Source organism: Anomaloglossus baeobatrachus, chromosome 8, assembly GCF_048569485.1.
Source record: "Anomaloglossus baeobatrachus isolate aAnoBae1 chromosome 8, aAnoBae1.hap1, whole genome shotgun sequence".
NCBI lineage: Eukaryota > Metazoa > Chordata > Amphibia > Anura > Aromobatidae > Anomaloglossus > Anomaloglossus baeobatrachus.
Window position 1 is genome coordinate 43,218,264 of NC_134360.1, and position 14,017 is coordinate 43,232,280.

General features: G+C 46.9%; 1 protein-coding gene across 1 annotated transcript in view; it reads left to right on the plus strand.

Moving 5' to 3' along the window:
* PLXNA1 (plexin A1) overlaps positions 1 to 14,017 on the plus strand; it is a 376,265-nt gene that overhangs the window by 175,125 nt on the left and 187,123 nt on the right. The window contains 1 exon segment of the mRNA XM_075321522.1: positions 9,719 to 9,859. Within this exon segment, the coding sequence (XP_075177637.1) occupies positions 9,719 to 9,859 (141 nt within the window).

Here is a 14,017-nt window from a genome sequence, read left to right on the forward strand (position 1 = left end):
TATATTTTAATAGAGATTTTTCTTCTGTTATCAGCTGCGCCGATCCGCAGTGTAATTGGGAAAACAAACATGTCTGTGACTGCGGGAGGGGAGACGCGTCACCCATCTAATATCTCACCGAAATAGTGTTCCCCGGATTAAGTCGCAGCTCTGTATTCATCTGCGGCAGGAATATTTGTGTTTGGGTCTAACGCTGATTGTTTTGTCGCCGTCAATGAAACATCTTTGTTAAAGGAGAACACCATTGCATTTAAAGGGACGGTAACGATATAAACTTTTGAGTCAGTTCTAACACTGTCCCCATTGGGGCTCACAGTCTAGGTTCCCTATCAGTATGTATTTCAAGTGTGGGAGGAAACCAGCGCAAACACAGAGAGAACATACAAACTCCTTGCAGATATTGCCCTTGGTGGGATTTGAACCCAGGACCCCAGCGATGCAAGACTGCAGTGCTAACCACTGAGCCACTGTGCTGCCCTTTATACAGAGCAAGCTGCCAATCAGTGCTGTGCATGGGGATATACATAGCAAGCTACTAATCAGTGGTGCGTGGGGTTATACAGTGTAAGCTACCAATCAGTGTTGTGGGTGGGGTTATACAGCATAAGCTACCAATCAGTGTTGTGCGTGGGGTTATACAGAGTAAGCTACCAATCCGTGTTGTGGGTGGGGTTATACAGCATAAGCTACCAATCAGTGTTGTGCGTGGGGTTATACAGAGTAAGCTTCCAATCAGTGGTATGGGTGGGGATATACAGCGTAAGCTGCCAATCAGTGGTGTGGGTGGGGTTATACAGAGTAAACTACTAAGTGGTGTGGGTGAGGTTATACATAGCAAGTTGCCAATTGGTGTGGGTGAGGATATACACAGCAAGCTACCTATCAGTGGTGTGGGCGGGATTATCCAGGGCTCAGCATTCTGAGCTGTGCTACATCTGCAGCAGATAAAACTGATTTTATCTGAATTGCTGCACTCAGTAGTAAACTAAGTGACATCGCTGGAATCGGTGTCTCTGCCCCTCCGGAACAGTGCATTTTGGAAGTGTTTTATTTTTTTATTGCATTTTTTCTTTAGTTTATCCGCTCTAAAAACCGGTCTAAAGGCCCTGTCACACACAGAGATAAATCTGCGGCAGATCTGTGGTTGCAGTGAAATTGTGGACAATCAGTGCCAGGTTTGTGGCTGTGTACAAATGGAACAATATGTCCATGATTTCACTGCAACCACAGATCTGCCAAAGATTTATCTCTGTGTGTGACGGGGCCTTAAGATGAATGCTGCACTATTTTTCATTTTGAGATCTCTTGGTGCCCATAAATGAGCTAGTATGGTCCTGACACTTTCGGACCCCCATACTTTCCAGGAAACAGGAAATACCCGAGATTTAATGGCCGCTTTTGTCAAGATAATAAGATTATGATGGTTACAGGCGCTCACCATCTTCCCCCTTTCACAGCTCATTTCTTGTCTAATCACCGATGTGGACCGCGTGTGGCCGCCATCAATCTCCTAGGTTCAGTTCCAAATGCTCTATACGCATCACGGGTAACATAATGAATTACAAAAGATTTGTTTTTCCTGATTATTGACCACTAGGGGGAACCTACCTCTTTAAATACTTATAGTATTTAAAAGAGCTAAGCAAAAAGATTTATAGGACTTTGTCAGCCATGATTGTAGTCCGTGGCTGCTGGATGAGAGCCTTGTGAATCCCCTCTTATCTGTCCGCACCCCCTGCACTTTCTCCGATTTCTGGGCCTGGCGTGATGTCATCAGTGCGGAGTGACGTGCGTGATGTCATCAGTGCGGAGTGACGTGCGTGATGTCATCAGTGCGGAGTGACGTGCGTGATGTCATCAGTGCGGAGTGACATGCATGATGTTAATAGTGCGGTGTGACATGCATGGTTTCATCAGTGTGGCGTGACGTGCGTGATGTCATCAGTGCGGAGTGACGTGCGTGATGTCATCAGAGTGGAGTAACGTGCGTGATGTCATCAGTGCTACGTGACGTGCATGATGTCATCAGTGTGGAGTGACGTGCGTGATGTCATTAATGCGAAGTGACATGCATGATGTCATCAGTGTGGCATGACATGCATGATGTCATCAGTGTGGATTGACGTGTGTGATGTCATCAATGCGAAGTGACATGCGTGATGTCATCAGTGTGGAGTGACATGCATGATGTCATCAGTGTGGATTGACGTGCGTGATGTCATCAGTGTGGATTGACGTGTGTGATGTCATCAATGCGAAGTGACATGCGTGATGTCATCAGTGTGGAGTGACATGCATGATGTCATCAGTGCGGAGTGACGTGCGTGATGTCATCAGTGCAGAGTGACGTGCGTGATGTCATCAGTGCAGAGAGACGTGCGTGATGTCATCAGTGTGCAGTGACGTGCGTGATGTCGTCGGTGCAGTGTGACGTGCGTGATGTCATCAGTGCGGAGTGACGTGCGTGATGTCGTTGGTGCAGTGTGACGTGCGTGATGTCGTCAGTGCGGAGTGACGTGCGTGATGTCGTCAGTGCGGAGTGACGTGCGTGATGTCGTCGGTGCAGTGTGACGTGCGTGATGTCATCGGTGCAGTGTGACGTGCGTGATGTCATCGGTGCAGTGTGACGTGCGTGATGTCATCGGTGCAGTGTGACGTGCGTGATGTCATCAGTGCGGAGTGACGTGCGTGATGTCATCGGTGCAGTGTGACGTGCGTGATGTCATCGGTGCAGTGTGACGTGCGTGATGTCATCGGTGCAGTGTGACGTGCGTGATGTCATCAGTGCGGAGTGACGTGCGTGATGTCATCGGTGCAGTGTGACGTGCGTGATGTCATCGGTGCAGTTTGACGTGCGTGATGTCATCGGTGCAGTGTGACGTGCGGGATGTCATCAGTGCGGAGTGACGTGCGTGATGTCATCGGTGCAGTGTGACGTGCGTGATGTCATCGGTGCAGTGTGACGTGCGTGATGTCATCGGTGCAGTGTGACGTGCGTGATGTCATCGGTGCAGTGTGACGTGCGTGATGTCATCGGTGCAGTGTGACGTGCGGGATGTCATCAGTGCGGAGTGACGTGCATGGTGTCATCAGTGTGGAGCGACATGCATGTTGTCATGCGGGGCCTAGTAATCAGAAGAGGAGACAGGTAGGGGGTGATTGGCAGGACACTCATCCGCCAGCCATGGACTACTGACGTGACCAGACCAGGCTCCTGAGAATCTTTTTGCTCCCCATTATAATCCAGATCTGGGATTATTTACAGGGCATAATGCATTTAGTGACCATGCTCTGAATCTCATTGAAGGGACCCAGCTGATAGGGAGTCTTACTAGCAATGCTCCATGGGAAAAATATGCAAATCAGCTTCTCTGCAAAAGGAAGAAAACTCTCTACTGCCACCTATAGCACCTGTGAGGGATTGTTTTTCTTCCTTCAGGAGGAGGATAGCTAAATAGCAATCTGCGACCATTTCACCTTTGCTGTACTTTTACCAGCCTACAGGTGGCGCTGTCACAGACTTGTTTTTCCTAGATTGGGTTCCCCTTTAAATAAACAGGAGATTTCACTGGCACATTTCTTTCCTTAGTCGGAGCGCTCCCGCAGAGAATCCTGTTGCCCGGAACAATATGTTTCCTGCTCCCCCCCCCCCTCCATCCTCTCCCCCCCTCCTCCATCCTCTCCCCCCCTCCTCCATCCTCTCCCCCCCTCCTCCATCCTCTCCCCCCCTCCTCCATCCTCTCCCCCCCTCCTCCATCCTCTCCCCCCCTCCTCCATCCTCTCCCCCCCTCCTCCATCCTCTCCCCCCCTCCTCCATCCTCTCCCCCCCTCCTCCATCCTCTCCCCCCCTCCTCCATCCTCTCCCCCCTCCTCCATCCTCTCCCCCCCTGTGGTCCCATCATTCCTGTACTCTTGATTCCTCCTCTATTTAGGTGCAGCGTTACTTCTGCTTTTTTGCATTTTTGGTTTTGGTCCAGCAGCGTCTGACTTCACCCTGCCATTGCTTCCCCTGTTTACTACTTCTGAAACTATGACCTGAAGACTGTGAAGTGCAGGGCTCCCGTCACGGCCATTGCTTGCCATCTTGTAGGCCTCGGTTAGGGGAAAGTCGAGTGACTACCCTTAAGGGAGCTGTGAACGGCATCCACGCCGATCCTTAGAAGGAGTGCGGAGTCGCCCTTTAAGTATATTCATGACATCAGTACATTGCAGTGTTTCACATCTGCTGCATTGGGAGAATTTTTATGGCTTCTGGCTGGGATCACGTTCTACATACGAATGCCTGTGACCCTCGTGTCTCTCGCTGTAGTCGGCATCTGTCCCAGATAAACATTTCTTATGGAGATCAGCCCCGGCTGTATCACATCCAGCATCTGACTGCACATCACAGGAAAGAATTTAAAGGGAAAGTCCATAATGCCCCAATAAGGACCCGCCAGTTGGAAAATAACAAGAAATCTCAATATTTTGTTAGTTTTCTCCCATGATGAATCATTTCCCGTTATCACATCCTAAATCTGGTCCCGCATGGGTGGAGCTTAGTCATTGGATGACTATGATTGGTTAAATGGCATGAGGAGGTGGAGTTTGGTACACCATTGTCTCTCGCTGTAGTCGGCATCTGTCCCAGATAAACATTTTTTATAGAGATCAGCCCTGGTCATATCACATCCAGCATCTGACTGCACAACACAGGAAAGAATTTAAAGGGAAAGTCTATAATGCCCCAATAAGGACCCGCCAGTAGGAAAATAACAAGAAACCTCAGTATTTTGTTAGTTTTCTCCCATGATGAATCATTTCCCGCTGTTACATCCTAAATCTGCTCCCGCATGGGCGGAGCTTAGTCATTGGATAACTGACTGGTCAAATGGCATGAGGAGGCGGAGTCTGGCGCACCTTTCTCTCTCGCTGTAGTCGGCATCTGTCCTAGATAAACATTTCTTATGGAGATCCAGCATCTGACTGCACAGCAGAGGAAAGAATTTAAAGGGAAACTCCATAATGCCCCAATAATTAACCATCAGTAGGAAAATAACAAGAAACCTCAGTATTTTGTTAGTTTTCTCCCATGATGAATCATTTCCCGCTGTCCCATCCTAAATCTCCTCCCGCATGGGCGGGGCTTAGTCATTGCATGGCTGACTGGACAAATGGTATGAGGAGGCGGAGTCTGGCGCACCTTTGTCCCTCACTGTCGTCGGCATGTATTCCAGATAAACATTTCTTATGGAGATCAGCCCCGGCTGTATCACATCCAGCATCTGACTGCACAATACATGAAAGAATTTAAAGGGAAAGTCCATAATGCCCCAATAATAACCCGCCAGCAGGAAAATAACAAGAAACCTCAGTATTTTGTTAGTTTTCTCCCATGATGAATCATTTCCCGTTATCACATCCTAAATCTGGTCCCGCATGGGCGGAGCTTAGTCATTGGATGACTATGATTGGTTAAATGGCATGAGGAGGTGGAGTTTGGTACACCATTGTCTCTCGCTGTAGTCGGCATCTGTCCCAGATAAACATTTTTTATGGAGATCAGCCCCGGCTGTATCACATCCAGCATCTGACTGCACAACACAGGAAAGAATTTAAAGGGAAAGTCCATAATGCCCCAATAATGACCCGCATGTAGGAAAATGACAAGAAACCTCAGTATTTTGTTAGTTTTCTCCCATGACTAATCATTTCCTGTTGTGATATCCTAAATCTGCTCCGCATGGGCGGAGTTTAGTTGGATGACTATGAATGGTTAAATGGCGCAAGGAGGGCGGAGGCTGGCGCACCTTTACTGTTACGAACGGATATGTCTAACAGCCGCCTACTGCTCAGTGCTACGGCTCAGATCAGGGGCAGACATATTGGTGCAGCCTGTGAGGAGGCGGAGTCTGGTGCACCATTGTGTGTCGCTGTACAGCATCTTACTGCACAACACAGGAAAGAATTTAAAGGGAAAGGCCATAATGACCCTCCAGTGGGAAAATAACTAGAAACCTCAGTATTTTGTTAGTTTTTCCCCATGATGAATCATTTCCTGCTGTGACATCCTAAATCTGCTCCGCGTGGGCGGAGCTTAGTAGTTGGATAACTATGATTGGGCAAAATGGCATGAGGAGGTGGAGTCTGGTGCACCTTTACTGTTATGAGCGGATATGTCTAACAGCCGCATACTGCTTAGTGCGACAGCTCAGATCAGGGGCAGATATAACATTGGTGCAGCCTGTGCAGCTGCACAGGGGCCCCAAAAGCTTAGGGGCCCATTTCTACCTCCAAAGCAGGGGGAATGTGCATTTTGATGACCTATTGGACTGCAAAGGGCCCATATATAGTTCTTGCACAGGGGCTCAGATTGTATGGCGAAACCTTTACAATAACTCGCGTGTGTGAACTCGACCAATTGCTTTTAGTCAAACACTCACAGCTTTATTTAAACCCATTTTGTTTGCCAACATCGCCTCTGTTTCTTTAAATCTGCTGAGGTTCCTCTCCCTCCATTACTCGCATTTGTTTTAGTAAAACTGCCTAAAAATAATCCTCGGATGATGTTATCTGGCGCTGAATCAAAGCCGTGCCTCTAATTAAAGCGGGCCTGTGATTCGTTTGCTTTTCTGGCATATATTTCCATCTTAATGAGCGAGCGCTGGGGATTCGCAGCTCTCCCAGCGCTGAACCTCGGGGCGGGGGAGCGGCCGGAGGCGTCCCAGTAGGGGCTGACACGTCTTTGAGATGCTCAGATTTTCTCCATCTTGATGCCTTTAAGGGTTTGTCTTTGGCCTTGGCGCCGTTTCCCCTTTATGCTCAGGTTGCTTTAATTAATTGGATTTTGTTTTTCTTCCAACTGCCCAAAATTTCAGACTGAGTCTAGTCGCCTCCGCGTCCAAGAGGAACTTGGGTTCTCAAATAATCCGGGGCAAAACTGCATCTTTTTTCTTAAAATTTTTGGGAGGCATTCGTCCTTTACAGTCTTGCCAGATGGAAACTTTTTAATATTTTTCCCTCCCCATGAATTTTATTATCTCATCTTGGAAGACATTTTTGCAAACTACAGAGAACATGGACATCGCCATTGATAACCCATGAGCAGCTTTGCAAAATTTCCCCGATGGGCTAGTTGGGTACCGTGCTTGGTGTAGTCAAGGGTTTTGGTCAAGACCACAAAATAGATTGAGATTTGGAAGCAATTTGTTGCATAGTTTGTATATTATTTTTGATTCAGAGATATCCTCCACCCCCAATAGTATTTCCTCGATGAGTCCCATATATATAATTGTGGGGAGGGGGGAGTTTAGTGCTGAGGCCAGAGCTTTAAGAGATAACGTGCAAAATGCTACCGGCAAACGTCCAGAGCCGGTTTAGTTGGATTTTTCTTTTTGCAGTTGCACCAATATTATTTTGTTTTCTCCCATAATACATCCTTTGCACTGTCACCGTGAGGAATATATAAGCAAGGATGGTTGACCTTAGGGAGATAAACACGAGGAATATGGCATTCATACATGCCAGTCAACTGCCGCTGTTCTTATTTACACACATCCTGCCCCACAGCAAGAAGTTCCCAAGATCTGGGTACCAAATGGCGGGTGACAAAGTCGATTTAAATTGAGGAAACAGCTCTGGCGTCAGGAAGCCCCCCTGCTGACAAAGTAATTCAGCTAGGGAAGTGGGTGGCGCTTTGAGGTGCGGTTTCGTCACAGATTGACAGGTCGAAGAACTAGCGGAGGGACATCTGCCCCCCTCAGCTGGGATTGTGACATATTGGTGGCAGTCATTCATATCATATAATGCATCTCATAGTCCCCCATTTATTAAATACACTCCCCATAGTCCCCCATGTATTATAATACACTCCCAATAGTCCTCCATACAATATAATACAGTCCCCACAGTCCTCCATATATTATAATTAACACCCCATAGACCTCCATGTATTATTTTGCACCCCCTATAGTCCTGCATCTAGTTTAATGTGCTCTTACAGGCCTCCATGTATTATAATGCACCCCATGTTCCTCCATATAGTATTATGTAGCCCCCATATAGTATTATGTAACCCCCATATAGTACTATGTAACCCCCATATAGTACTATGTAGCCCCCATATAGTACTATGTAGCCCCCATATAGTACTATGTAGCCCCCATATAACACTATGTAGCCCCCATATAGCACTATGTAGCCCCCATATAGCACTATGTAGCCCCCATATAGCACTATGTAGCCCCCATAAAGTACTATGTAGCCCCCATATAGTACTATGTAGCCCCCATATAGTACTATGTAGCCCCCATATAGTACTATGTAGCCCCCATATAGTACTATGTAGCCCCCCATATAGTACTATGTAGCCCCCATATAGTACTATGTAGCCCCCATATAGTACTATGTAGCCCCCCATATAGTACTATGTAGCCCCCATATAGTACTATGTAGCCCCCATATAGTACTATATAGCCCCCATATAGTACTATGTAGCCCCCATATAGTACTATGTAGCCCCCATATAGTACTATGTAGCCCCCATATAGTACTATGCAGCCCCCATATAGTACTATGTAGCCCCCATATAGTACTATGTAGCCCCCATATAGTACTATGCAGCCCCCATATAGTACTATGCAGCCCCCATATATAGTTCTATGCAGCCCCCATATACCCTTATGCAGCCCCCATATACCCTTATGCAGCCCCCATGTAGTAGCTCTGCTGACACATTAGAGCTTAGACACAGTGGGAGAATGATGACTGAGCGCCCCGTTTATACTCTCATCATCGCTTTCAATTCCATCGGCACCTGCGATACACTTGAAAGTGCGATCCTCGGTGGGGTGATTTGGGGGTTGGGGGTGGTGGCTGAGGTCCTTGGACCCCTTGAACCCCCTGTGACCGCGATCGTTCCACCCCTGCCTTCAAAGATTCCTTACCGTGATTTTTTTTTATTACTATTCTTATTATTCTGCTGCTTTATTTGTGCAAAATGGAAAAAAAAAAATTACGTTTCATTTGTGGAAATATCATCTTTTTTGTTTATTTTTAGTAAAACGTATAAAGCCAGAGTAGCGTATAGACGCTCGTTATCATCTGTAGCCATCAGATTGTGAGCCCCCTTCTCCTCCGCTGGAACGATGAGCATAATGTCACCCTGACGTGCCGAGCACCCGAGCGGCGGGGGCCTTTCAGTCCATTGTGTTAATATTTGCTTTTTTCCTCCTCTGGTGCTCGCCTTTCTGCCGTCCATGTTTAATCATTGTAAAGCCACTCGCGTTTGGTTTCTTTGCCGCGCGATGGTTCACGCCGCAGCGATACGCACTTCACGAATGTCAAGTTGCTGCAGCGATTGTACTGTTGTGTTTGCCTAATACTCCATGTGTTTGCCCGTGTCCGTCTAATCTTTTTAATAGCGCTGGGAGTTTATCTGAAGGGCTCAATAGTCTGTTTATCAGCCGCCGCCGCTTCCTCCATTGCAATAAACACGACCGCGGCCCTACAGTGATTTGGATTAGCGCGGAGTATTGACCGAGAAACGATGAGCCATGCTCTGGGATCTCACAATCTGTAATTAAACAGCATTGTTCAGAGAATCGCCAAACTAATTAAAACATGCTTGGTTTAACGCTTTCCGTACGAGGATTTGTTGCCGATTTGCACGCATTACTAGATTTTGGAGACCCTTGGAGAAAAAAAAAATCCTAAACCAAATTTTTTTGTTCTTTTCTAGATTTTGGTCGACTTGTCCGGACCGTCCTCCCACGCCACGCAGCAGTACGAGAATGTCCTGGTCCACGAGGGAAATGCAATTCTCCGGGATTTGGTGCTGAGCCCTGACCGGCAATTCATCTATGCCATGACGGAAAAACAGGTACGAGCTCCATCAGTAACTTATATAAAGTATCGGAGAAGTTGCACTCTCGGAACGGAGGTTTAAAAATGTTTTCATAAATTCCGAAGGGTCTGACGGTCCTTGTTTGGTAGGGTAATGTCTGGGATCGGGGGGCTCGAAATTTTGAGGTATTAATGCCAAAGTTCCAAAAATGGTAACTATTATTTAAGATTGGTGTCACGTCTTGTCTGTCTCTATATTATGGGACTAGTGACAGATTCAGGGCTTGAGTCCTTTCCATTCTTGACACTCAATGGTAACTGTTTTTACTTTCCTTTGGCAGTCATAGGGTTAATGTCAGTATTCCTTGCCAGCAAGCAGTCTCATTACCAGCTCAGGTGTTTCCGGTTTGGGACCATTCCCAGTCCCTTTATATACTCTCTGCTACCAGCAGAGGGTGTCTATTTTCTTTGCCATTTGGATGCTGGGCCTGGAGGTGGAAGAAGCTCCTGAAACTCTTTTGAAGTTGCTGTGCTGACTGCAGCAGGCAGTTATTTCCCCCCCTGTCTGTTTTCCTTCCCTAGTGTGTTGTTTTAGTGCAGTGGTGGGGCTAGTGTCCTTCACCTGCCCACTCCCTAGCCAGGGTTTATTGTAGGGTCTTGTCAGGGCTTCAGGTTCCTGCTCGGCGACAGATGAGGAACCTGTATAAGAGCTGGCTAGGTGTGCAGGGTACAAAGGCGGGTAGTCCTAGGGCCCTCCATTGTTAAAATGTCCCCAGTGTACCCCTATTGTAGTGTGTTTTTGCTTACGCCGGACTGTCCATAGTCTGCACCGTTACAATAGGTCTCCCATGTAGAGCCCTAATGACTAAAAGTAATCCATGGCGGTCTCCAGACTTTAAAGCTAAGAAAGTTAAAGGGATTATCAACTGCTATAGTAATGAATCTTATCCGCCCCAGGAGGAGAAAAAAAAACAACTATATTCCCCTCCCGGACCAGCACTGCTCCTCCACATTCTTTACCCCACCATCAACATTTGGTAAGGGGCTTCTAGTGACCACTGCAGCACATCTGGGTCAGATAGAAGCTGAAGGCTGAAGCCTGTGACATCCCCGTCACTGGATGTTGATGCCAGGAAACCTGCGGAGGATACAGGATATAAGTACGGCGTTGCGGCACAAGGTCTGGGAGTTGAGTGTAGGTTTTTGTGTTTATTACACCTCCTTGAGGAGTTAACTGCATTCACTTGTTTGGTAGTGGAGAACCCCTTTAAATTAGATATGCAACTATACTAATATAATTTAGGTCTTAGGGTATTTTCACACGCTCTGGACCCTCTGAGTCCCGGTCGTGGCGTGTCCTGACTTACAGGGCCACGAGTCTCCTCCACAGTAGACCGCAGCTGCTTGTACCCACAATTCGAGCTCTGGCAGTTGTGTTCTCCCACAGTGCACATGATTGACCACCACTTCATTCGTAAGCCCCGATTCTCTGAATTCCAGCTGTCGGACCCCCAGTGATTGGAACGTTATCCCTTAAACTTGATAGGAGAACTTCCAAACATGAGAATCTCTTTAGGTCTATTTTTTATATTTTGACAACCGCTTTATGTGGCCACTTTCATGGCTTTGGTTAGAGGCGGATACCCAGCAAGTATATTCTGTGTAGGAGACTCTTCATATATAGTGTTATAGACTTAGTGGCTTTTTGGGTTATGTTGAGTTCCGAGTCATATGACATCTTTTGAGGAACACTTCCGTAAATGAAGAGCTTTTGAGGCCTAGAATTGGGTTTCTGGAGTCTGACTGAAGTGTTGTAGTCTATGCAAAAACTTTCTCGCAAGTTCTTCCCATCCTTAGCATGGTTGAGCTCAGACCGCTGTAGGCTAGACGATAAGAGGACTCTTCGAGTGTCAGTCCACATCTCCATAGCCAGACGGGTAAATTGTGAAGCTGCCAAGTCTTCTCACTATGTTCCTCAGCTTCTTCTCCACCTGCTCGAGTTCCCTCTACTGATTAAAGAGTTATCCGACATTACAGCTGCTTTCCATCCTTCCCCAGGAGCTGTCTCCCAGAAAAATATATATTTTTAGGAGAAACATAAGCAAAGTGACAAGGAATTGTCAAGCCAAGGAAGCGCCGTCAAGATGTGAGATGTGGCATCCTCTGCAGGAGCTGCATCTTCAGGGTGGCATATAGCAGGAGATGATGTGAAGGATGGTGGGGGTTCCTTCAGGAAAGTTTTCCTTCATTATCCACGTATGTTTGTCATTCGATTGGAGACAAGATGGGTGACAGCTCCACAATTTTTCTCGTTTCCGCTTTTGATCGAGGGTGATGCATTGGAGGGGGATTCAGAGGCAGAAGAATTTCAAGGTCCTCCTTCACCACCAGTATGACAGCACATGTTCCTCACCTGCATGGTGCAAGGAGGACATTCTAAGATGTAGGAAACCATACCGATGACAGTTGTGGGGGTGTTCACACCTCAAATAAAACCCGTAAGGGATTTCTTCATTGCACGTATAAATAGCCACTAAAAGCGGTGCACCTGAGATCTCATGCCTCACATCTTCTGCTATTACTTAAAAATGTGACAATATGTCAAATATTAACTCCGACAGAAAAAAAATATATAGGACAAAACGGACCCTTAAAATACAGAAGCAAAAAAAAAAAATCCTCAGGAACCATAAGCCGCATTCTCGAATCTTCTCTGGCAGAGTCTGTCAGCACAAAGTGACTGTTCAGACCAAGCACAGGAGCAAGGTGCACCCTTGTTGTGGCCGAGGAGCTCTCCACTTTCTCACCTTCTTATTTTGTATCTGTCTTCACACTTCTTGCTTCTGTAAAGGAAGAGTGGGCAGAGGCAGATGGAAAACAAGTAATTGGGAAGGGGCAGTAAGCTGCTTGGCTGCACCAAGGGTGCACCGATCACCTATGCATGGTCCGAATAGTCCTTTTTCTGCTGACAGTCCCTTAAAGTTTGAAAACCTAGACTGATAACCAAATAGTGGACAACTTTGGTCACAAAGAACCGTACCTGGATATATTGACACCTACAATGTCCCGTAGCTTCAGACTTGACAGATGCTGCTGCCTGATTTTGTGGAATTCTTTGTGGTCCAGAAGAAAAGCATTCAGCAGATCTACTGTAGAAGAGGAGGCTTTATAGGTGAAGTTGCTCAGTGATGCCCTTGCCATCATGAATGATCCACCTCAATCTCATATGGATACTTTTTTTCGGGACATGCAAAATTAGGCCAAGTAACCAAATTGGTCTGGGTTAAGATGCAGCGGAGTTGACTTAGTGTCATGCTAGTTACGGGGAAGAACCAAGTGAGCGGCGTAAGGGAAGGCGACCACTGCGTCTAGGGAAGAGGGAGATGGTGACCCCCTGACCAAAGCTACCGCCGGTCTCTGGGGTCCCTCACCACCCTAGATAGGTTCTGCACCTATTTGCCAAGCCATATACCTGATCCTAGGTATCCCTAGTGCTGGCCCTAAATAGGGAACGGATGGGATTAGCTCTTTGTCAACCCCACTAAACACTATAGAAGACACATGAGGGCACACGGGGAAAAGCATGAACTACTTATCCATAGATGACTCAGGTAGATTTTCAGCAGTGATACCACAAAGGAGTGCAAACCACCTGCTTGCAACGTAGGCTTGAATGAACTGAAAATATCATCAGCACCAGTCCCAGGAAGGAAGAGGTATTTAAACACCAAGAAAATGCTGATCAGCAGCTGGGTGGAAGGCGAGCTTCTGCTGCGTCCAAAAGGGGGAGAGATGAATCCAGCAGGAAAGCTAGCTATACCAATGAATACTGACAGCAAGAACAATGGAAAGTCAGGGAGCATTCTGTGCAGCCAAACGCTGTGACCTTCTATGGCCAGAAACCACATGACTGTCTGTCACCCGCGACACATCCGTGACAGATCCACCTCAGTCTCATGTATGGATAAATACATTTTTTTAGGAATTAGGCCAAGTAATCAAATCGGTCTGGGATAAGATGCAGCAGAGTTGACTTAGCCATCGGTCGTTGACTTTACATAGGCCATCAAGTAGACCTTCTGCTTCCTTCTTGCCGGAGGAATTGTGGTGCAGGATTTTGCATCATAGTCACACTCCAGTTGACGTAAACGAGGACACCAAAGCTATTCCCCAAATATTCCCAAAGCAGTTGTAT